At 45.8% G+C, this 25,573-nt stretch overlaps 1 protein-coding gene across 2 annotated transcripts; it reads left to right on the top strand.

Moving 5' to 3' along the window:
* LOC144138517 (ESF1 homolog) lies at positions 1–25,021 on the top strand. 2 transcript variants are annotated; one of them, XM_077670844.1, is made up of 11 exons: positions 1–687; positions 2,943–3,047; positions 4,448–4,784; positions 6,131–6,305; positions 11,147–11,384; positions 13,616–13,771; positions 14,434–14,561; positions 16,767–16,917; positions 19,186–19,268; positions 22,259–22,435; positions 24,623–25,021. In XM_077670844.1, exons 1-11 carry the CDS (start codon positions 261–263, stop codon positions 24,947–24,949), a joined length of 2,304 nt encoding a protein of 767 aa, XP_077526970.1. In that variant the 5' UTR covers positions 1–260; the 3' UTR covers positions 24,950–25,021. The 2 variants fall into 2 exon arrangements, with proteins under 2 accessions (XP_077526970.1, XP_077526971.1); XM_077670845.1 differs by lacking the exon at positions 2,943–3,047.
* Positions 25,022–25,573: the final 552 nt, after the last annotated feature.

Genomic DNA, 25,573 nt, shown 5'->3' with positions numbered 1-25,573 from the left:
GGCAGCCTCCATGGCGTAAACCACGTCCCGCGGCGCAGTTTGTATCGTGTCTGCTCAGTTTTATCCAAGATTGATCTGTGCAGCTCACAAAACCGAGTTCGCGTGTAGAGGTTGCGTCGCTTACAGTGTTGTGTCAACTTAGCACATTACTTAACGCTTCATAAGTGGTGTTGCGGTGCTGTAGGGAAGCGGACAAGTATCCGTGCAACAGACACGGTCAAGACCACTCTCCACGTGAGTAGACCTTTCCCCGCGTCAGTATGAAGAAAAAAGGTGGAAAAATCGAAGATGATCGGTTCAAGCACATCGCCACGGATCCGCGGTTTCGTGGCGTTCCACGATCCCAGCGGAAGATCAAAATTGACAATCGTTTCGCCGGCATGTTCGATGACAAGCGCTTCAAGCTCAAATATGTCATGGACAAACGTGGTCGCCCAATTCACAGCACCACGTCGGAAGATCTGAAGAAGTACTACGCCGTTGCTTCGTCTGACTCCGAGAGTGAAGGTGAAGATGCTGACACCGTCGAGCACCCAAATGAAGACAACGACACCGTCGAAGGCTCTGCGAAGCCGACGTCGAAGCAGCTGGCCAAGAAAGCTGCAGCAGCGGATGACGTTTCCCAGTCAGAGGACGACGACGGTGGTGATTCTGAAGAAACGGAAGATTCCGAGGATGAAAGCGAAGGTAAGGACATGGTACCGCGCTTGGTCTAGTGCTCTGAAAGTGACTGTCGAATGTCAAGTTATTAGTCGAACTCGACGTCGTACAGGGTGTTTGCTCCTCACAAACCCCCCACCCCCCGCCCCATCGAAGGAAGCACTTCGCCCTTACCTTGCGTTTTTTGCACGCCAGCTGAAATATCAAGCGTGTTCACCTTCTGCTGCTTGAAACTTTAATTGTGCGACAGTTTCACTGTAATACTTGACGTGCATCGCGAAGAACATTTGTGGCGTGACAAGAAAACTAAAGTTCGCCATAACGCAGATAAGAAAAAAATAGAAAGAGGGTGAGGGAAAAGTCATCAGGCCATTCGAAGATGTTGGTAAAACAAGCTTGTTGAGCTTACTTCTGAAATTCGGATGTCAGGTACGTTCTTGATGTTTAAATTAAAACAATAACAGGTGGTATGAAGCCTAGAATTGCTCTACTTTTTGAGGCGAAAACTTTCTTATTGGGACCGATGGCATCCTGTCAAAAAACTAATGCATTTCCCCGTAGACCGGTTGGTTGACCGAAAACATCTCTGATAACATCTCTGGACACACAACACGTGCGTGAAACTCGGTTTTTGTTGGGCCAAAACAGCTACTTGAAAATCGTGAAAAAGAAACGGCTCTAGAGAAGACAATACACCCATCGATCATGAAGAAGGACTACAAATGGCATACCTTTATCTCATAAACCACATTTTGGTATACGTTTAGGTTGTTCAAAGATGCGTTTACTCAGCGCGCGAAAAATCGTTGCGCGAGTTTGTTCTTCATTTCTGATTCGGGTCTTTGAAAGTTTGACGACGATTAGACGCACTTTCAGTGAAGGTTGGACACAATTTTGCGGAGGTTTTGACGCACTTTTAATGTGAGAAAACTTTCGTGCTTCTCTCGGTTTTCTTTAGGAAGGTTGATAAAGTTTTTTTAAAACCTCCAACTGCAGCTTTTCCTGAAACCTCCCCTTTGGTATCATTCTCGTAATCTATCCATTCTTGCATTGCTGTCTTCATTACACACAAAAACAGTATACCAGCTTTGAATAGCACATAGTAGGGGCCATTTAAATGGGGCTGGATGATCCTGCTGGCCATAAACAGATACAAAGTTTGATTACTTTCTGGCACTTGATGAATCGCACTTTCAGAACGAGCTAATGAAACCTGCACTAAAAAATTGGCTCCAATCCACGCTGTGAAGGTGGTTGGAAAGCAAAGCTGTAAATGACACCCGCAACAGTTCCTATGCGACGCCACTTGAATTCACACACGTGGCTCTACGAAGAGGGAAACCAGAGATTCTGCCAGCCAGTACCTGGAATTCACGGGGGTGGCGTCCCGAACGCAGCAGTGTCGGCCATGGCCGGGCTACAGCGGTGGATGCCGCCGATGTAGCCTGGCTGTGCATCAGCAGAAAGAAAACAGAGAGGAGCGTCTTTTGAAGGGTGAAACAGCGGAACCTAGCCCTATCCAGATGTACTAGCTCGGGGCTACACCACCGCACGACACAAGTGCAGACACCGAAACAGTTCGGCCTGTGAGCTTAGCGATTCCCATTTATACCAATTTAAACTACTTAGCTTAGTAAGTTTGAGAATCGCGAGAAAGCTGAGGGAACTTTTACAATCGCTATTTATCAGAATTAGTTGCTTCTTTTTGCCTTTTGTAATATGTTTGTTAAAACAGAACCGAATTGGTGTTCACCAATTTAGAAAACGTAGTCCCATTCGTTGCAAGCAGTGCAGCAAAGGTAGCGTTTCTCTAGTGGCCAGATGCCTGTATGTGGTCTTTACATTTTGTTTTCCCACGCCCTGCAAACCAATCCTTAACGTATCTTCGCCGTATGGCCAATTAATTCCGGCGAGTCCAGGTTACCCAGCAGGTGCTGTCGAACAAGTTAATCCGGCCGTGCGAAGGAAGCTGCGCCAAAACACGCCCAAAACAACTGTTGCAAAGCAGACGACAAAGTCGTCCCGCCAACGTGCCCGCTGGTGTGAGCAGGCACCTGTGCGCGGGGAACGCTGAATAATAGCGCTCATTCGCCACGTCATAAAAGCGCGCTACCCCTCCCAGCCACGTTGGGAGTTTCTTGTCGCACACGCCACGAAGGAATCGTTGGCTGGTAGAGGTAGAAAGCTTTGCTCCAAAATAACTTTTGTGTGTCTTGCTGGCAGCCCCTGGCAATGCTGACAACTTACCCGTTTTCCCTTGTCACCTCTGTTTCTACTTCCAGATGAATCAGCCGAAAGCTCCGACGAGGAAAAGGAGCCTGAGAGAGATCTCTCCCGAGGCATCGGAAACATTGAAACGAGCTCTGAAGAAGATGAAAGCAGTGAAGGTACGGCATATCATGCAGTTTCTTTTATTTCTTTTTTTTTTTCTTGCTCACATTTGTGCTTATGTGCTGTGATGTGTTCTCTCTAAGCTCTTGTGACTGTGCAGGAGGCAAGCACCCCCCCCCCCCCTTCCTCTAATGCACTTGTGGAATAGTTAACCAATACATTTACTTATGAAAATAGTGGACCACTTTTACTTGCTTGCTTGAATCTACGCAAACATTGCTTTCACTCATTCGCTATCAATTAAATTTGTTCATTGTATTACTTAAGTAATTGTTTGGGGAAACATTCTCCGTCATCGAAAAAAAAGTAACCTTTTTTATCATCAGCAGTCTATTGTCCACTGCAGCTCGAAGGCCTCTACCAAAGATTACTCACTATTAGGGTCTCGTGTCAACATTGTATCTTTTTTCCCCCCATTTGTCTTGACTTTGTCTCTTCACTTTAGTTTTCTGCTTTTATGGTTTTCTAGGCCTGTCCTTAAGCATCCATTTTTTGATGCGTTTAGTTTATGCATATGCTCATTATATCACTCATCTCTTAAAGGAGTGCTGACACGAAATTTTCGTGTTAAGTTTTTTTCGCCATTATGCGTGCCTACCAGCTCACTAATCATAGAATGACACATTATACGGTTGAGCACAGCATAAACATTCATTTACGGCATCGTTTATTCGTGTCAGTTTCGGTTTTGACAAAACGAACGCCGAGCGGCCGCCATGACAGGAGGTATCACGTGACATCACCATTCTTGCCCCACCGCTGCCGCTCTGGACGCGCGCGCCCAGACCGGCCAAGGTCTTTATCGTCCCCACGCGCCCGGGCAGCATGACGTCAGTCCCAAAACCATGACGCGTACACACGCCGACGCAGCGCGTGCCAACCACAGTCAGCGCGTCGGCTTCGTCACGGGAGCCGCGACGTCGGCAGTTTGGGGCAAGTGGTAGATAATATCATGTCGGCCCTCTCTGGGCTTTCTCTTGTGGGCGAAGATTAAAATGGATTTAAAATATGTTGCGCCGGACGGTTGCTGTTGAAACTTGCTGGGAGATATCTCCTGATAAAAAGGAAGCATTTTACATAGTTATCTCAGCTTTGAAATTTCGTGTCAGTACTCCTTTAATAAAGTGACAAATACCGTGTATGCTTACCCTGGCCCCCAGTGGCATAATCGATAAGGCACTTGTGTAGTTAACACACTGATAACTGTGTTTCAGTACTGGCCCATAATGCATCACTCCTGCCCATATTTGCATCACTGTAGCGGGAAATTTGAAACTTTTTTTTTCCTGGTTGAGAGAAGGTCCTTAATGGCTGGGATAGAGCTGCTTAGTTCTTTCAAATTGAACAAGGCTGAATTTTGTCTACGTGGTCTTTTTAATTTTGATTTCAACTGCAGAGGAGGACGAGGAAGCGGAGCAGCTGGACGGAGCGGTGGCGTGGGGTGAGCTGGATCGTGACGCTCCGCAGTCGGACCACGTGAGCCGGCGGCTGGCGCTGTGCAACATGGACTGGGACAAGATCCGCGCCCAGGACCTGTTTGTGCTGCTGGACTCGTTCAAGCCGCCGGGGGGCATCGTGCAGAGGGTCAGCGTGTATCCGTCGGAGTTTGGCAAGGAACGTATAGAGCACGAGCGGGTCAACGGACCTGCCGAGCTGGTGGAGGCCGCCGCCGCAGAGTCTAAGAAGCACTCTTCCAGCAACAAGGATGAGGAGGGTGATGCCAAGAAGCAGAGGTATTATTTTTCGCTCACCTCTGAACGGCGAAAGCTGGCTTAAAGTGGGAGCTGTAGTTTCGGTTGCGCATTTTTTACACAAAGTCAAGAAGGGGTTGTTGAATGATTCAGCGGTATGTGCGGTTATGTATGTGTGTGTGTGTGTGAGTAGGTGCACACCAAACGACAAGGAAGAAATCGGGTGCACATATAGGTTGTATTCACTGGCGAGGCACGCTTGCAGGCAACCATGTGAGTGCGCCATCACTGGTTACGTCGGGCTCTGCGGGATGGGGTAGTAACTTGCCCGTGCTAAGCACATTGCGTGTGTTGGACGTTCCAAACTCTACCCCACCAAACGCTAAGTAATGCCTCGTCTCCAATGTGAGTGCAATTAAAAACATCTCTGTTTACACCACCGTTGAAAATTGGGTTGAAACGGAGCAGATGACGCACACTGGTGGTTTTTTTTTCTTTTTTCTGCACCATGTCTGTGGCCGTTTCCAGTGTTGCCAAGCAAACAAATTGACAGCTAAACTTTTCAGTGAATACCATTTATAGTATTAGCTGGGTACATTCGCGAAGCCAGCTGCTGTATGTGTGGTGGGTGGGCGTGATGGTGTTGATGTAAGCATGAATGAAACAGGACCATCAGTTAGTCGTGCAAAACTGAGTTAAATATTGTCATGGTACGGTTTCGAGAAATGAAGAAGATGAGGACAGCTGCGGCTGCGTTCTGCTTGGGCTGAATTTAGAAGCAGACGACGAAAGCTTCTAGCAATCGGTCTCTATGCTCTCCTGCTGGCATTATGTGGCATTGTAAGCAGTGCAAATGCGTTAAATTTCCTTGCTTCTGCCTTGGAACAATATGAAACGTTAGCATTGTTTCACGTCACTTAGCTTACAGCCCCATCTCTTTAAACTAAAATTATGTTGTTAGCATTGCTTAACCTCTCATAGTAGTCTAGCCATGAGGAGCCTATGGTAATAAAGCTTTACATCTTAATATCAAACAATCTGTGTGCTGTACGAATGCCCTTGGTAATATGTATATCTATAAGTGCCGTTAGCATAACTATAATGTGGCGAAGCAAGAATAACTAGACGAGAGCATCCTGCTGATCTGAAATTTGCTGCGTTAAACAATGCCAGCTTTTTTTTGCACTGTTGCTATTCCATCATGGCTCTTTTTCGAATGAACCAAACTATTATTTCATCTGTATGATTTCTTTAACCTGTGGGCCACTCTTGGAGTTCCTACGAAAGCTGAGCTTTCCACCCTTTATTGACCACAGTACAAAATACTTTTGCATTGCTAAAGAGTGCTGTGTCCTGACAGTGCCCCAAAATTGTTTCTTGCTTAACAGGGAAGCACTGCGGCAGTACCAGCTGAGTCGTCTGCGATACTACTACGCCATTGCGGAGTGCGATTCCATCAAGACTGCGGATCACCTGTACCAGGAACTGGACGGCCGAGAGTACGAGAGCAGCGGCACCTGCCTGGACCTTCGCTTCGTCCCCGACGACATGACCTTCACCGAGGTGGGCCTCACAGGGCAGTTGTGCGCTCTGGTCACCCTATATAGTAGTCACTAGCCTGATTGCAAGACTATGAAAAAAAAATGTGGTTAATCCCTCTTACAAAGGAATCGGCACAACACAAAAGTGAAATGTGCCTTAACAGGAGCAGCTGAATGTTTATTGTGCATCGATGTGAACTTGCACATCGCTATTTATATTTTATCGGTACGGCACCATTATACGCATCAACATTAGACACTGGATTACATGCGCCGGAGCATTGCCTAAATCCGACTGAAACCACAGGCGCTTAGAAACCGTGCGAACGAAACCAAACTGGTTGTCAGGGAATCGTTTGGTGAAGTCACGGTCCACTGCGACGAAAAGAGCATGATTTGCGGGTCGGCAGCAGTCTTGTGGGTGTGCTTGGAGACCGAAGTCCTGCTGGTGGGTCGCTTCGGCAAAGGTGCGATCACTTTGGTCGTGTTCCGTGACGTGTACAACAGACGGTTGAGTTGTGAAGAGCTCAGCTTGTGGAACGCGAGAGGCAGAGTTCGCGGCCCGCAGCAGTAGCGCCAACTATCGGCGCTCATTAGCAGCTCAACGCACTAGTTCGCTTCACCTCTCCTAGACGACAGCACCATCTGAATAGCGATTCTTATAGGGGAGGATATAAGGCGCATTCGTACATCTAAACAGGCGTCAGTCACAGCCCAGTTGGCAGAGCATCTCACTCCTCCTGTTGCGGCCAGGGTGATCGTGGGTTTGAAACCTAACGTCGCCGCGTCAGCGGAACTTTTTCTGGCGATGTCGTTTTCGTGACAGATATGACATCGGTGAGGGCTTGTTGTACCCCAAATGAAACACTTTCGTATTAAAACACACTTCTTTTCTTAATCCTTATATCACTCTTCTAATGACGTCTTGCAAGTAGCTTGTGCACGTTGTGAGCATGTTTCTAAACTTACCTAGCGGGAGTTTGTTGCCCTCCTGTTCGTCGATAAGTTAAGATTCCAATGACAGTGCTGCCACTCCTGCGCCAAATGCGCCAATTTGCGCCAAATGAGGTATCCTGCGCCATCCTGATACAAAAACCACGATTTTGCAAGCAAGTGCGCCAAAAGTGCGCCAAAATTTCTGTTGCGCAAATCGCGTGCAGCCTGTTACAAGCACTACTTCACAGTGGTCTCTAGACATGTATAACTAATTCGGGTTGATAACTTGAACTCCCTAGCACCCGTCATCGTGTTTGCCGCGGCGAGTTTGGTTGGCGCCGTCACTGTACCGCCGATACAGTGTTTTCGTCTAGCATGTCATTGCAGCGCTGGCGTACCGCGGTTAAAAACTTTCCTTCTTGCTGTAGTTTCCAATAATTCCTGCTATAAACAATAGGTAGTTTTAGGTGGCGTTTATTGCCGGCCCTCTCCGCTCCGGGAGCCAATGGGAGCGCCGTTTCGCGGCATGCGTGACGCGCTCGGCTGCAAGCTCTCGCTTCGCTTGTTGGGCTCGCGGAGGGGACTGCCGCAAGTGAAGCGGGCTGTGAAGAACGGCCAGTCCCTCAAAAGCATGAACCTCATGGAGCGTTTTCTGCTCGCGAAAACGCGCCGCGTAAGCACCCATACGCTGCGCGCGGCGCGGCAACATGGCGGCGGCTTCGGCCGCGGAGTGGTGTGGGGTAAGCGCTCTCTAAAACATCGCTCAAGGCACGCACGAAGTTGCTTGTGTGGTAAAGGAGCTTATAATGTGGGCAAAATCGGTACTTTAAAACATCATCCGCGTCGCTAGTGAAAGCGTCCATGCAATACCTGCCGGGGTGGTAAGCCTAAAAACCGCCGACGGAGCCAGCCGGCCGTGACCAGGCTGTCTCGAGCGCTTCAAAACCGCCGCCATGAGGCACGCGCCTCCCCATTGGGGCAAGTCGCCAGGCTCCTCCCACTGCCGCGCGCGACACGCCTCATTTTCTGAGCGTGGCAGAAACTGCCGCGTGCGTGGAATCGTCGACGCGGGCGTGAAAAAATCGCACGCGCAACGCCGACGCGCATGAATCGCATGCAAAAGCTCCATGCGCGTTTCTCGTGCACATTTCCAGCTAGCGTGGAAATGCGCACGAGGACTGATAGCAAGCGCCTGCATCTAATAAAATGAAAAAGTAAAACACGAGGGCTTGCCTCAACAATTAATAAACTAGAAAAGAGGCGCGTTGTTTTTTTGCTAGGCAGGTTTGTCGAAGCCTTTCAAATTCATTATCGTGTTGCAGGTTGTCTTTTATCCACACCAGACAGTAACTAAATACCTTGCAAATTATGTTTTGTTGCATTTTTGCGATTGCGTGGATACTTAGGGGATTTAATTGCATCAAACTTATGGCGACTTCTAGCGACTGTTTCGAAATAAGTGGAAAAAAAATCCCATTTCCCCAGGAATGCCAGGTTGGGCTATAAAGAGCCTAATTTGGCTACTTTTTTTTTTGGTTGTAGAAATTTTCTTTATTGGCTATTTGGCTATTCTTGGGCTATTGGGAGAGCTGACTGTGAAAGCTATTTTTAATGCATGTTCGAGCCTGCCAACTATGAAGCGTTTTCAGTGACTTCTTGAAAAAGACTTTCCCTGGTAGGGACAAGGAGACCATTATTCTTCAGCTTTGTCGTCCATTTGTGATCGCATGTGTAAAAATCACCTTGAAGCCCATTCAATGGCGACCTCCACATCAATTACTGGACGATACTGGTCAATTTTTAGTGCTGAGAGATGCTTTGGACACATCTAGCAGTTGATGTTTAGTTGCTCCAAGGTGCTCCAAAACTGACATTTAGGTGCTCCAAATTGCTCCAAAATTAATAATTTACTGATACAAAAATTGCTCCAAATCACCGTTCATCAGTGGCACCACTGCAATGATATTCCTTGCTCCAGTTAATTACCAAAGCTGAGTACCGTATTTTCGTGCCTATAACCCATACCAAAAATGTGAAAATTTCAGTGGTGAAGTAGGGGTGCGGATAGTACACGGGGTTCTTCCTTTAGTGCAGCTTCACGGCAAGGCGCATCGTGCTGTGAAGCTTATACCTCTGTCACACGGGCACTTTCAATCGCGATTGAGTCGATCCGGATCGAGCTCAATCCGGATCGGGCGCATGCTACACGGCAGTTTCAATCGCGATCGAGCTCGATCCTGCTCGAACTCAATCCTGGTTTCTCAAGCGCGATCGAACAAAAGCGGCGATACTCTCGTCCCCACTCAGTAATGGCACAAAAGGTGACAACTTCAAATAACGCCACAAATTGTGTCAAATAACTTGACCCAAATTAGCATACGGTAACATTTACATAGTTACGTATACCTACGCCTGCGCGAGTTACCAGACGCCGGCCGCAAGTACATTGTTAGCGCCATCTGGCGTACACAAGTGCAACCGGCGCAACTTGTCGATTGCGATTGAAACGTGCCATATAATGCGTCGAGCGCGCTTGAAAACTTGATCGCGATTCACTTCAATCGCGATTGAAATTGCCCATGTGACAGGGGTATTATACGCAGTAACACTGACTACGCCTTCCATGGCAGCTATTGCGCAAAACATACAAGGACAAAAAAGAAAAAACAAGGATGAGCGCACTCGAACAACTGAATTTTATTAGTTTGACGAAAGACCTACAAACCCGCTTGCTAAATATACTCTTTTCTGTCTACATAGTATGTGAAGTGTTGCTGAAGCAGTAGCATTGGTGCAACCTTCCCTGTATCAAATGTGCAGGCAATACGCGAGGATTGTTTTTCTTTTCCGGCGGGCTGAAAGTGGGGGTGCAGATTATGTGCAGGCGGGGGTTATACACGCGAAAATACGGTATGCACCCCTCAGACTGCTCCCTTGAAAATGTTTCGCAGGAAGCAGCAATGGTGCAGAGTCTTGTCTGTGTATGTTTTTATACTCAGGTCTTCAGTGTGTTGTTTTAAGTTTGTGTGTGGCCTGCCTATGCGTTTTTTTTTTTTTATGCTTTTTGGAAATTTGAAAGTTGCTGTATTCCTCACACCACCTTGCTAGCAAACTTCGTGACGTTGGCTGCAACAAGAAAGTGACAAGTCCACAGTGCAGCATTCAAAGCATTGTGAGCCTGCTTAAAATGTATCAACTGCTCACAAACAAGCCGCAAGAGGATAGGCGCACACCAAAAAATTTTGAAGACAAAAGTAGCAACAAACCATGTTGCAAGCCAGCATGGCATCATTGTGGTAGTTGTGAGGTGACCCCAATTGGCATTTGGTCTTTTTTTTTTCTCTTCTTCCAAGCACTTACGGTATACACAAAAATGAGGGCTCCAAACTTTCTTTAAATATTGCGGTAAGGGATTGCATGGGCAGGACTGCATTCACTGCAGCCCAAAGCTCGACAATTTCATGTCGTGAGAAAAAGGAAAAAGGGAGCAACAAAAAATTCCCGGGCCATCTCCACTAACGTGAAACCTGTGGAAGGGCGAAGCATGCAGTGCATAAGTGTATTCTTGGCGCCTTGGCGTTACAGGTATACAGCCTTGCTGTAAAAGTCTCTCGTCTTTGGAGCACAAAGCCCTCCAGCATGAGGCCTAAACGAGTGCCCTGGTGTTTTTTAGCATGCGTTAAGTTCTAGCGCGAGGCGCAAACGAGTTTCCCGGTGTTTTAGTACCGCGACTACATGAGACGACGATTACGATGCCGACAGGAGACGCCAACAGCCCCAGCCCCTACGGGGCTTCGTCCCCAAAAGGAAGCGACAGACGTTTAGTACGCTTTTTTATGTGCACACCCATTTCCCTTAGTTTGGGTGAATTGTTGGCGCAGCATTTAGGTATTATTCATTTTGCTCTTCAATTTTTACCCTTCACAGGAACCGACCAGCGTAGCGGACGGCCTTCCCGACCCACAGACCTACAAGCCGCTGAACTTTGTGACCTCGGCCCTGCAGTCGGTCAACGTACAGCTGACCTGGGATGAAGACGACCCCCGCAGGTCAGAGGCCATGCAGAGGGCGTTCAAAGAGGACGGCGACCACGACGACCTCAAAGTGTACCTGGCTTCGTCCTCGTCGGAGGAGGAGGAGGAGGAGGAGGAGCAACAGAACCAGGGTGAGGATCGTTCTTTTACGTCGTGAAACAGCGGAAACACACAAGCATTGGCTACTAACTGCTGTTTTTAATAAAAAATCACTCACCATGAGCGCGAGTACCAGTGATATCCTATCCTGACTGAACTGAAGGCTGCTTTTTTCTTTCTTTTTTTTTTAACACTTTCGTGACCGCGGAAAAACGGCTGTTTTTGGGTGGTCCAGGAAATATTTTTTTCTTGCCACAGACAACGAGTGATCTGCTGAGGTGTAAGGTACTAAATGATAGAGAAAGAATAGGGCTTTCAAACAGTAATAATTTCAAACAACAGATTCATAACAAATTTTATTAGAAAATTAACGAGACCAAAAAAGGTAACAAAAAGAAAAATGAAATGGTGAAAACATCAATGCCTCTTTGCACAGGGTACACACAAAAAAATTTAAAATGTACAATTTGAATGTAAGGGCATTGTAAAGTAATACAGTCTAGTCCACTTATAACAATAACCAAGGGCCAAGGAAATCCTATCGTTATAACCGATAATTGTTATAGGCGGATTGCGAAATAAAAAGACGGAACAGAGCTCAAAACATTTTATTCGCATGCCAGCAAGGTCATACTACTACTAATTTGCGGAAAAGAAGCCACAGTCGGTCACCTTTGTTTGCTGCACGTGAAGCTCGCGCAAATCTTTTCCAAGAGCATCTATAGGTGCTTCACCTAGCTGAGGTAAATGTCCTTGGCGGAAACAAAGTCCCCGAGGGACTGTGTCATGCATTGGGCCTCCTACGAAGACACTACCTGAGTAGGCTGCGCAACCGCGTCATTAGAGTTGTCACTGTTGCACTTTTGGTGCGCAATATAACCGGATTCAATTGTTATATCCAATATCGTGGCACTGGAGCATTGTAATAAGCGGTTTATTTTACCATAGAAAGAATACAAAAGTTGACGGCGTCATAGCTGTTCATCGTTATATCCGATATATTGTTATAAACGGTATCCTTATTAGTGGACTCGGCTGTACTGCAAAAATGAGCTCTGTAAGTGCAAAAGTTGTTTACATACATACAATTATATAAGCACTAGTGCCTACTGGCTATTTTTTGGTGGTCCAGGAAATATTTTTTCTTGCCACAGAAAATGATGGATGCTAAAGCGTAAGTTATGAAATGATAGAGGAAGAATGGGGATTTCCAACAGTAATAATTTAAAACAACAGACTTAAAACAACAGAGTGTGTAAATTCAAACTCGGTTAATTTGAACTTACAGTTAATTCAAATTGATGCCCTGGTCCCAGCACAGCCCTGTACATTTCAATGGGGGAAAACTCCCAATAATTCAAATGCGTTGATATCAAGAACGGTTAATTGAACTGAGATCCCCTGGTGCCCATCGCTCGTCGCAGAAAAAGTCATCCCAGAGTGATTACAACGAGTTGCAAATCTAAACCAAACCAAATTTACTAGAGATGCAAAACAACAAAACAGCGTAGCGAGCGATACGCTGCTGCAATGGCTTATTTCGCTTCCAGAACGGATTATTACTTTTAATTTTGATTGCCTCAATCCTTCCATTTAAACAAATGTATTTTCGAGCATAAAAAGCATCATTATGTATAAAACAACCTGCCAAAAACGTGTAGTAGCGCATAGTTCGCGATAACGAGTTTAGAGGTGGCTTTTTTTGTTCTGCAGATGCAGTGTGGTACGATGTCCATTCATTCTAGCACTCGCCTGCTAATTCGAATTGCGCTGAAAAATTTCATGGTTCCCTTCGAGTTCGAATTAACGAGCTTTTGCTGTAACAGCAACTGCCACTCACGCAAGCAAACAAGTGTGATGGTTCTCGAAATTTGTTTAGGTCTTTCAAAGACGAGCAGAAAGTTTTGTTTCAATCCACTATATGTCATACTGCGTGTATACAGTTTGACACAAAAACAATAATGCGATCAGCGGGACATGTTGTAAAAAGTGCAGGTATATAATGCTGCGTTTTTTTCTTCGCTAAACTTTTACGCCACGCCGCTAGAATTGTAGAAGAATTCCATGCTAACATTGGCAAAGTCTGCTCGATGTAGTTATGTTCTGTTGCCACTGCAATCCATTCTCAGCAAGTTTTGTTCAGTTGATAAGGGAATATGAGCTATAGAGGCTACTCCCACGGAGCAGCTTTTATACTAGTGCTTTTTGGTCACTGTACCTTTTGAAAACTTGTGTGAAGGAGCTTGCATGGCATGTTTCGTAGGCGGCGGAAAGGAGAAGGGGAAAAAGGCCTCAATGGAAGCCCAGATTCAGAAGTACCGCGACCTGCTCAAGAGCCTCGATGGCGACAAGAAAGCCGGAGGTGACGAAAAGGACGAGGATAAAGACGACGTGGAGATGGAGGTGACGTGGAACCCAGGTAAGTTTGCTGTTATGAAGAACTGCTTTCAACCTGTATTTCCTGTTGTCACTGCTTTGTGCTTGCAAAGCTATCTGCTTGTGCTACTAGGTGTGTTTTCCCCCAAGGATAATGAAATTCTTGGTCATTTAATCTCGGCTGTCTATTCATTCCTCACTGTCTGATGAACAAGCAGGGTCACTACTTCTTTCTACACTTTAATTTCTGAGTAGTAGGTCAGAATGACAATGGAATGATGGAATGACGTGTTGTTGTGCACACGTTGACTCAAATGTACCGGTATTCACCTGTACCTATAGCTGCATTCATGTATGTGTTCATCCGTATGTTTAGCCGTATTCCGTACGTACGGGTCAGTTTTCATTTAGGGCCAGGTAGGAGATTCTGCAAAGCACTTGCAATATTCTGGCGATTGTTGCACAAAAATCTTACAGTGACTTCTGCACGCAATGTTAAAGCTATGCGCAAAAATCGAACAGAAATAAAATGTGCCTAAGATGAGCTTGCCAACCTCCCCTACACTCCGTTCTTTTTGAGCAAGGTTCATTGCTTCTGAGGCTGGTCTGTTTGTCTGCACTTGAGGAACAGTGTTTCACAGCTTTTGTCAAAGTAATCGTTGTTGGTATACTTCCCTCGACAAACTTGCTTTGACGGGTTCGCAGGGCTGAACAAGCAGGTCGAAGACATGGTGAGGAGGAAGCAAGAGCAACCTGAGGGGAAGACACCCTTCCAGGAGTTCCTCGAGAAGCGCAAAGAGAAGCGGAAACTGAAACGGAGCCTCAATAAGAACGTGAGCGTCTCGGTTTTAGACTATTTTTTACCCAATGTGCAGTCCGCATGGCAGCTTACTCTGCGCTCAATGGATTCGAAGGGATCCTAGTTCTTTACTGTTGCTGCCTAGTGTTTCCTTTCATTCCAAAGGGTGAAGATTTTCCTAACTGGAGGCAGAAGTGGTGTAAATTGTTTTTTTAAACGTGAGGACGTTGTTGTGCTGTGTTTTCAAGGTTCGTGCCTGCTGTTTGCGGTAGTACTGTTATCTGGCGGTGTATTTAACGTAACAGTGCGGTACACCTTTCTACACTCGGTTACTGTAAATTTGTGCAACGTACACTTGCACCATCACTGATTCAAGCAACTGGAGAACTAGTGAAAACGTTTTTAACGTTCAGTCTGCATCAGTAGTGTTGTGGCATGGTGGCACTATCTTCAGGTGAGGCGTAAAAGGAAAACACTGGCCTTAACTGGCTGTGAACACGGTATCAAATGCCTTCCCCAAGCTCTTTCAACTTCACCTTTTCTGTACAACGTGTTTGCGCCCTGCTGCTCAACCATAAATTAAAGCCCGCATATTCAAGCACCTTTTTGGCCAGCACGAATAGTTCACATTGCGAGCACTCTACACCACATGTGCGCAGCAGCATTCTAGATGTCTCTGGGGTCAGAAATTTCATAGACTTTTAACACACTTTTACATACGACGTTGCCACTGAGGAAATGTTTCACTCCGCAAATGAACAGCTGAGGGAAAGAGGAAGCAGTGCTGAGGTTTTCAGCTGTGCTAATTACTGCAAGTTCACATTGGGTACTGAGAGATTGCACGTAGCTGGGCGAAACGTGGAAGTTCACATTATGGGAAATGTGTCATTCGCAAAAGGACACTGAAGTGAGTTCTTAGCATTGCTTAATTGCCTTACCAGATTATGAAGTTCCAAATGTGTAGGCCATGTTTCGAGACCTTTTGGCCAGTTTACGCAATCTTTTTTTTTTTTTTTTTTTGACGGAAAAGAGCTTGAAATGTGCTATTCCCCTCGCAACATTGTCTTCGCCAATTTGCATATGCCGGCTACGGGGACACCCTTTTAAGTGTGCAGAGCGCCATTAATTGAATTGAAAACGTGTCTTTCCCCAGTGACGTGTGCATCAGTAGGCAAGATGTTGGTATACAGTGTAGACCGCTTATAACGTATGTCACCGTAGTGGCAAAAGTCTGCAATATAAGCGGTGGCACATTATGAACAAAACATACACGAATTTAATCACAACGCAATCTACCTTTCAGTCATTCTTTGTTTACCATCACTCAAACGAAGGCCTCTTAAAAATAGTGGTGCGATCTTGATTACTTTATTTTTTTTTTTCCCACATCAGACACTATGCAGGGTTTACAAGCTTCTGCATGGTCTAACAAACCACGAACACGGCTTTAACTTCTTTGTGTTTGTGTTTTAAAGGAGCATGTCTACGTTTCTTAGCTTCTATGAATGGATGCCGCTTGACAACGTGATGAGAATGCAAGCTGGATTTTCTTTGTTTCTTTTTGTTTGTTTGTTTTCACAACGGATGCAACTGTAGTTAGTGACTGGTGGCACCGCATCTAAAGCTAAAATGTCTGTTACGAGTGAGATTGTTAACCAAAATTCAAGGGTAACTTGTCCTTTATAACCAACTATTTTCTACCACCGATGTCTGTTATAAAAGAGGTCAATTTAAAGGGAAAGATAAGGCAGCCAACCATGTGAGTGAATAGTGTCTCTTATACCCAATTGTGCCTTACATCCATACCTCTTATAAAGAGATTCAACTCTAGTTCACAAAGCATCTGCTATGGGCCCATGGCGTTTCCCCTTCTTCTGAGCATGGTTTGCGGTGATATAGTGGAACAAGAAACCACACGGGATTCAAACTAAGCAAAGCAGCCACCACAGATAAGAGCTTGGCAAGGTCAACATCTTCAATACCTGGTCAAAGCAACAACAGCTGGGCAAGTTGGGAAGGTGACTTGCGTACTTGTGTCTGGTGTACTTTTGCTCTTCTCTTTCAATAACTGGTCTAAGGTTTTAGCGAGGGAATTTGACATCGTTTGCAGCAAGACATTACACAGCTTAAACTAAACAATGCAACCACAAATAAAAGTGCGGCAAAGTGAACTTAATACCTAGTCAGAGGTTTTCGGCGAAGGAATGCAATGTCGTTTGCATGGTTGCGATTGTGACAGGGACCACAGAAAGCGGACGGTGACGAAGAAAGTGACGAAGCCGACAGCGCCGGGGAAAGCCAGCAGCCTGACCAGCCCTTCTCGGATGACGAGCTTCCCTCGGACGTGGACCTCGACGACGACTTCTTCAAGGACAGGGAGACTCCTAAACGTAAGCGTCATTCAAGGATGACTCGTGGGTTACGCTGGAGACGAGGTTCTACTTGGCCGTTGTGCTTGCCTGGAGGGCCCATGAAGACATAATGCAAGTTCGATTCGTTACAGAGGCTCCTTTTTGCCGATAGTAATGGTGTCGATTTCATCGCAAACTTCAAACAAACAATGGGGATATTGAGGAAAACAAGTGAAGAAGTGATCACCAACCCACTTTTTAATGATTCCCCTTTGATCTCACAGAATCTTGTTTGTGTGATTGGCTGCCACCGACTTTAAGGGGCACATGGGTCTTTGATTAAAAACTTACGATAATAAGGTACGATAATAAGCATTGGAGGACATATGTAGCTTTACATTCTGACTGTAGATATGAAATTTGTTTTTGTGTAAAACGACTACATTCAGATTTGTTCGAATTTTTATATTTGATTTCTTGACAGCTTTTGTGAAAAAACTGCTGGAGTGGTGCAGCTGCGCAAGGTACCAGTGAACTGTGCACAAATCAAGGAGTGCTATAAGACTAACAGTATCATTCTATCTGGTCTGCAGCAGAAGTTACGATCGTTTGGAGTTTGGGCTTGGAAGGTGGGAACCAGAAAAAACGGTTTTGCCTTCCAAGCCCGAACTTCAAATGGTCGTAACTTCTGCTACAAACCAGATAGAATGATACTGTTAGTCTTATAGCACTCCTTGATTTGTGCACAGTTACCTTATTTACTTGCATAATGAACGCATTTTTTTTTCGCGTATCAAAGTTGGGGGTGCGTTTATTATGCGGGGTAATTTTCAGGAAACTTTTTCGCAGTGACGAAAGAAGGCCGCAACGAAAAAAAATAATGCAATAGATAACCTACCTTTCGCAGTAAATATACGTGTACACAATTGGTAAACAAACAACGCTTTTATTGAAGTACACTTCGTTTGTCAAGGCTTCTTTTCGTCAATTCCTAAATGTCTATACCAGCAGGACAGTTCCCATACTCAGCTGCGTACTCCAGAGCCTTTAACGTAAAACTGGCCGTGTAACTGCCGTTTCGGCCCATCGCCGACTGAAAGGTGTAAGACGAGCAGAAAAGCAAGTAAGTAACAACACTATCATGAAAAAAACTGGTTGATTCTTCTGTCATAGGAATCAGTAAAACATGAAAGTGAAATGTGCAGCAAAATCTGCAGCTGAGCATGATTTGCGGGTCGGCGGCTGTCTTGTGGGTGTGCTTGGCGAGCGACGTCCTACTGGCGGGTCGCTTCGGCAAAGGTGTGCTGGCATCATTTCCATGATGGATATGACGTCAGTGAAATATTGGTGTATCCCGGCATAAAACCCTTTCGTGTTAAAATATAAAACCCGACAACAACCCTAAGTATAGCATACTCTTTAGTACTAAAGGTTGCTTCCCCGCAAGAAGACCCTGTATGCAGGGATGCACCCTTTACAGGCTGCTTGCTTCGTTGTACTGGCGTCGCTGCCGTGACGGATATGACGTAAATGAAATCTTCGTGAAGCCCGGGATAAAACACTTTCGTGTTAAAAAGTAGGGCTAGGCACTCGGCAGACTGAGCCGACTGAGCGTCGTTGTGACTGGCTGTCCTGCGACACCACGCCGGAGTGTTTGTTCGCTTTTATTCCGAAATATGGCTCTAGGTTACATGTGCGATCATCATCAGCGGAAGCAAGGGAAGATGGAAAGCTACGGTGCGGCCGTTCATGGGACTGCAGGGCTAAAAAGTTGGGGTGCATTTATTACACGGGGAAAAAAATAAACCTAATTTTGACGACTGAAATTTGGGGTGCGTTCATTATGCGAGTGTGTTCATTACGCGAGTAAATACGGTAGCTGGTACCTTGTTCAGCTGCATACCTCCAGCAGCTTTTTTACAAGAGCTGTCAAACAATCGAATATAAAAATCCAAATAAACTTCAATGTAGTTTTACACACAAAACAAATTTTATATCTAGAATCAGAATGAAAAACTACATGTGCCCCCCAAGTTTCATCATCATAACTGTAAAAATAAAGTTTTTGATCAAAGACCCATGTGCCTCCTTAAGGACGGGTTCACACTTGTGCTCAGGGAAAACTTCTGTTTGTCTTCTGACTTCTGTCTGTGGCGGTATTGATGCACAAAGGTCAATCTTGAACTTATAATGGGAACAATATTTGTTTTGGGGAGGCAGACTACAGACCAGAGGATACCATTGGTACTCACCAAAGTACTTGTTCCTTACCCTTACCACAATTTCTTGCTACGTTCTGCTCTGCAGCGTCAAAGGAAGGAGCCAAGAAGGGCAAGAAGAAGAACAAGGTGGAGGACAAGACTGAAGACGAAGAGACCGCCAAAAGCAAGGTGAGTGTGTTCTCAGTAATTGGGTCGCAAGCCTGACGGTATAGGGACCGGGTGGCCGTTGTATGGCGCCACCGTCGCTTCAGCGGTCAGCAAGGCGTACTTGTGCATGGCTTTTTGTCGTTCTGCTGCAGTACGGCTTGCAAAGCCTCCATAACCACAAGGATTTTTTCAGACCGGCAAATCTTGAGAGTGGCGGCGACTTTTACGAGGCATGCCTTGTGTATGATTTATGCCCACGCACAGTAATTGAAAATCGTAGACGACACTCAATGCACCAAGCTGGAAGTCGAGGTGGAAATGAAAGTCTGTTCCTTTGTGCAAAATTTTATGCAATATTGTTGACTGCCTGCTGTTCAGAGCATCTAGTGATACAAGCCGACTTGGGCAGCCCATCCTGGTATGCCGGGGTTCTCACCTTTGGCAGTTGATAAACAAACGGTATCGTGTGTGAGTGAAAGACAAGGTTGAGGGGGTATTTTCTGAGATTTACCCCAAAAGAAAAAGGCTGAGGGATGACGCTACGTAACCTCATTACTTACGGTAGAACAGTGGTTCATTTCACAGAAATATGTTTACAACAGCCATCGGGAATCTTTTTTAGAATAAATACTGCATGAAAGTACAAATTTCCTGCTTGATGTAAAAAAGAATTGCTTTATGCCTGTAATAAGCCTAGTTTGCTGGCTAGTTGGTTAATGGTTTTTCACGGAACAATTACTGCGTGTCTGAACGACGAGAAACTTGAGGGTATCAAAAACCTGCCTTCATTATCATATTTGAAAGCCGCGGTCGTGTTTTACCACACGCTCTCGCCTACGCTTGAATAAACCGAAACTTCATCGCCTGTGCTGCACTGAAACTGCTTTCACAAGTTGTAGGACCAAACAGAGCCCTCGGCATAAAAATCTAACTCGTACGTAAGTGCCTTTCTCATCAAAGCACATGTATCGAGGTATCCCACCGTGAAGGCTTGTGTGGACACCATAGTCATTGAAACCAGTGGAAATAATTTACCCTGGTAGAAATGAATACTAATCATATTTGTCAGATTGGGTGGAGCCAGGAGCACAGCCCAGCAAAAAGTGCACATATCATGGAGGAGGCCCATACTTAACAGAACCATCCAAAGAGTTTACATGGCCGTTAGTGCATCTGAGAACCCAACACATCTGCCTAGTATTCGTTTCACCGCACATATCCGCTCACAGCACCACCTAAGCATTAAAAGCACCGAAGCAAACACGACAAAAACAACGGAAGGCTGCGTAGTCCAATGTGCCGGCCCATTCCACTAACGAGGGGAGCGGCGGGTGGTGGCGCCACCCGTCCAGCTGCCCAGTCCCTATAACAGCTGCATGGAAGTGTGACTACGTGCAGTTGCCTTCTTTATTGCTCTCAAGCCTCCTTAGGTCGCTGTTGACGACTTAGGGTCTTGCTCCATTACAACTTAATATGTCCTGCGCCCAAATGTTTTTTACTTTTTTGTTCCCAAAGGTCTTTGAAATTCTAAATCAAAGCCGCTATGTATTTGTCCCCGTTTATAACAAAAAATTTTTTGCTGTGCTATTCAGATAGCTCGAAATCTCACCATGGAAAATTCGGAGAAACGTGACCCTTTCAGACACGACCTTAGCGTAGAGGTGCATTAAAAACCACCCGAAATTTTTGTTTAAAACGACTACATTCAAATTTATTTGGTTGTTTAAATTTGGTTTTCTGACAGCTTTTGTAGAAGAACTGCTGCAGCGATGCAGCTGAGCAAGGTCCCAGTGAACTGTGCACAAATCAAGCAGTGCAGTAGGACTAACAGTAGCATGCTGTCTGGTCTGTAGCAGAAGTTATGGCCGTTTGAAGTTTGGGCTTCGAAGGCAAAACTGATTTTTCTGGTTCCCACCTTCGAAGCCCAAACTTCAAACGGCCATAACTTCTGCTACAGACCAGACAGAATGCTACTGTTAGTCCTACTGCACTGCTTGATTTGTGCACAGTTCACTGGGACCTTGCTCAGCTGCATCGCTGCAGCAGTTCTTCTACAAAAGCTGTCAGAAAACCAAATTTAAACAACCAAATAAATTTTATATCTACAATAAGAATGAAAAACCACATGTGTCATCTAATATTTAAGACCAGTGCACTCCCTTAAACTGTGGAGAAGCAAACAGAAAGTCACACACAAGCATAGAAATTTCGAACGGCATTGTGCCACTTCGTAACAGCGGGGCATCACTTAGGTAGTAGTTCAGGAGTCAATGAACTCTATCGTCTTTAGCGTCGTAAGCTGGCCACAACTCTTTACGGTCTATCCTTACCATCCCCTTCTTTTACTGTTTTCATCTTTTTTTTCCCCATTAACCTGGACCGATACCTATAAAAAATCGTCGCACCTATTGCATTTTCGATCTCTAAACTTGAAAATGGATTAGCGCTCTAGACTTACACCAAATGGCAAAACAAAAGGGCCCGTGAATTGAAATATGTGGTGCAACCTCAAGTAAACGTTAGACAAGCTTGCTTCAGTGTTCCTTTATGCTTTGCAGGTAGAAATAGAGTGGCCAGTGATTCTTGTAGTGCCTTAGGAAATAATGTTTGTGAAAAAGAAAAAGAAAAATATGGATATTTCTTTTTGGCTGAAGTGCACACATTGAGCTGTCAAGGCTAGCTTCACCAGCAAGTGAATGAGCCGTAGTGAGCCTTTTGTACCCTAAATAAAAAACGTGTAAAGGGTTCAGGTGTGTGCGTTGAAGTATGTGAGCTCATATTACACCCATATTACATTACTGTACCCATATTGCATTACTGTAGCGTGAAATTTGAGCTTTTCAATATTTCTTCCATTTTTTCGGTAAAAAAGCATCGTTCGTGGCTGTAATGGAGCAGAGTTAGTTACCAAAGGCTAGTTCTTTCACTTTCAAGTTGGACGAGGTTGTATTTTGTCTCCACGGCACGTTTAAAAAAAATGTTTTTCTTTTTTCTTCCCCCGGCGGACGCAGGCGGAGCTAGAGCTGCTGCTGATGGATGAGCAGAATGACGGCCGGCACCACTTCAGCCTGAAGAAGCTGCTCGAGGAGAATGAGACGGGCAAAGGAAGCAGGAAGCGCAAGAGGAAGGCGGAGCGGGAGCAGAAAGCAGCAGCCAAGGCTGAGAAGCGCGATGGCGACGATTTCCAGGCGAGTACACCATTACCCTCCCGTCATTTACCTGACAAGCAGCTCCCAGCATGGTCTGCTTTTAGATGCGATGCTCAGAGCATCTCTTGTCGGCGGCCCTGTCCTTCCTGTGTGCGTCCGTTGTTGTCCGCGTGCGTCCGTTGTTGTCCGCAGCCACTCTCCCCCTCTCCTCTCCGATAGCGAACACTCTCTCGCGAGGGGCATTGGATTGGATAGGAGTCGATTCGATTCGATTGGCTTGACTTGGATTGGATTGGATTAAAGTGGATTGTGTTGGATTGTGTTGCGTCATAGCCGCGGCACTCTCTCTCTCCGCGGTCTCCTCTCCTTCGGGCGCGCTGCGCATATAACCGGTGTGCCGCTCTCCGGCGGCCTTTCGGTCGACGGTTGCTCTCCGCTCGCGCTTCAACCCCCCTCAGCGGCGCATCACACCAGGGTTCCCGCGAGGGGAGGTGGGCGTAATTTTTTTATTGCGCAGCACTTTGGCGCCCGCTTCTGTGGTTTGGTGGCGGCAATGTCCTTGTAACTGAGTGAGCGAATGAGGCATGGAAGGCAGGAAGGAAGTAGAGGAGGAGTGTCTGGCAAAAGTGAGAGGGGGAGGCAGTGAGACATGCTGGGCGATGACGCCATAGCAGCACATGCCATCGTGCGCTCGACGATGACACGTTCACTTCCCCAAGAAGCAGTTCGCGCCACTGACGCAGAGGCTAACCATCGCTGTCGTTGAGAGAACCTGTGAGTGATTTCAGCATAGCCTCAGCACACTGCAGCACTCAGGAGCAAGTGCTGAACAGCAAGTGAGGTAACCGGAGGATATGCTCAGCGTCCTCCTCGTTGCGTGGCTCATCCGAACCACGTGACATTTGCATGGGAGATTCAAACACGATTTGCAACAACATGCTCAGCGGCAGCAACACGCTGCGAGATAGCGGCAGAGTAGCGCGCACCGCCGCGCATTTGGCGATCACGCGATCACTTCCCGAGACACAGCAGATATGCGCCGTAACCGAGAAGACTGCAGTTTACGCTGCGCACAAATTTCACATTTGGGAGTACAGTAATCGTCAGTGATCTTTTTTTCTTTTACTTCGTGTATCACTAATAGCTTCATATGAACATTTGTAGTGCTTCAAATTTGTTCATTTGAAATTCGAATGCTGCAAGTTGAGGCAACGGCAGCTTCAAAACACTTTAGTCTAAAAGGGGGAGAAGGGGGGAATCTGAATTTTGCAAAATTAGACGTTGTAGTGTTATACCCCTGTAAACGGTATTTTTTATTCTAGAATGCTATGATTCTTAGCAACCTCCCTACTTTAGCAGAGAGAAAGTCCGAAAAAAAGGCGACGTTTTAAAACGTGTGCTTCGATGCTGAGCGCTGCTCACTTCAAGCATTAAGGGTTTTAGAAGAAGGGGAGTGCTAAGAATAGAGAAAATACAGTAGTACACCACTGGGCTTATGCTAGATGGTAGAAAACAGCTGTTGCGGTTTGAACAAGGGCTTGTGCAGTTTGCTTCCTAACAACACTGCCTTGTTTTGCAACTTACGGGCCACTGGTATGTCCCACTTTATCATGTGAACAAAGGGAACAGGTGTCACAGAAGCGAAAATGTCAACTCCTGTGTGTCAAGATTTCGGCACACGTGTCCCCAGGTGGTCAAAGTTACTCCATGGGCCTCCACTGTGCACCTCATAGCCCAGGTTTGGAAATCTCATGGAAATGTGCACCTCATAGCATGGAAATCTCATAATTTTTTTGACAGGTGTCGCAATAACTTTACAATCAGTAAGTGCTTTTTTAAAGGCTTTTTTGTCAACCAATCTTTCCAGGGAAGAGTAGTTCTCCAGCCATTTATGCAGTGTGCAGTAAAGGTGAATTACCTAAGCTGGAAACAGTTACCGAAAACATTTGAAAGGGCAACCATGGGATCGACACGAGCTTTAGTCCTCCCATCGTATCAAAGCAGGTAGAGTTTCTGGTTTCGAGAACACTGAAATCCCCTCTCCCTAATCTTTATCGTCGGCATGTGCAATTTCAGGTAAAGGTGTTTTTCTTGCGTTGTCATGGCTGCCCTGTGGCCAAAAAATGTATTGAAAAAATAATGCTTGGATATTGTAGGGGCACTTAGACTAGGCTTCTCCAAAACAACGGGAGGCATTAAAAAGTGCTCAATGACTTGCTTATTCAGGTGGACCTGGCCGACCCGAGGTTCTCCGCGCTCTACAGTTCGCACCACTTCAACGTCGACCCAACTGACCCGCACTTCAAGAAGACCAAAGGCATGGAGGCAATCCTGACGGAAAAGCAGAGGCGGCGCCTTGAACAGCCCTCACAAGGCAACGACGCAAAGACCAGCAAGCCACGTCAGTCGCCGGCCTCAGTGCCACAACCACCGCCTGAAACGGAGGCACCTGAATCCAGTTTACCAGCCAAGCCAAGCCGGCAGTCTTTGTCATCACTGGCTAGCTCGGTCAAGCTCAAAGTTCAGCAGATGAAAAACAGAAGTAAAAAGTGACGAGTTTGAAACTCAAAAAATGTTGGGTTGTACTTTTGTTGGATGCCTCGCTGCTAAAAAAAGATCGTAAGCATAGATTGGCTATTTTTGCCTTGACTTTCACTCTGGGGTAAATTTGTGCCTTTTAGAAAGAAGAAAAAGAGAATAGATTTCTGCTGAGAGCTCTATTCTCTTCTCAATAAATTATACGAGCTCTTCAGGCAAGCAGAATCGGAAATTTGTTTCGAGGTGTGCTTGCATTATAGATTGCTGAGCAGATGTTACCGTTAACATTCCAGGAATTAAACATTGCTGTGTGAGCATTTTTTTTTCGTTTCGGCCGCCCTGAAAATGCTGCAGAGAACAAAATTTTGGGTAAAAATGAACAAGTTGTTATCTTAGATTTCAGCTTGGCTTCAAAGCAGTTATGCACCCACACCCCATGTGCCTATCTTAACTTCAACATCTGTTAAGCTTCCTGCACGCATTTCCTTTTTCCCTTGCCAAGTAAGTTTCCATGAGGTTTCACTGCAAGATTGTAATTATTGCTACAACGGGAGGCACAAAACCAGAGACAGTTGTTATTTCGGTTGCCAGCCAATTTTTCAGATTGCCCATTGTTTTGAATGTTTTTGCTGCAGCTGT

Source organism: Haemaphysalis longicornis, unplaced genomic scaffold (assembly GCF_048455015.1).
Source record: "Haemaphysalis longicornis isolate Haplotype H1 unplaced genomic scaffold, Haemaphysalis longicornis Haplotype H1 scaffold_5, whole genome shotgun sequence".
Lineage (NCBI taxonomy): Eukaryota > Metazoa > Arthropoda > Arachnida > Ixodida > Ixodidae > Haemaphysalis > Haemaphysalis longicornis.
Note: the sequence above shows the minus strand (reverse complement) of the source record. Positions and strands in the feature narration are given on the sequence as shown.

Coding starts and splice junctions, on each gene's coding strand:
- LOC144138517 (XM_077670844.1), top strand. CDS start 261: ATGAAGAAAAAAGGTGGAAAAATCGAAGATGATCGGTTCAAGCACATC. Junction 11,385..13,615: donor GGAGGAGCAACAGAACCAGG/GTGAGGATCGTT, acceptor CATGTTTCGTAG/GCGGCGGAAAGGAGAAGGGG. Junction 14,562..16,766: donor AACGGAGCCTCAATAAGAAC/GTGAGCGTCTCG, acceptor CGATTGTGACAG/GGACCACAGAAAGCGGACGG.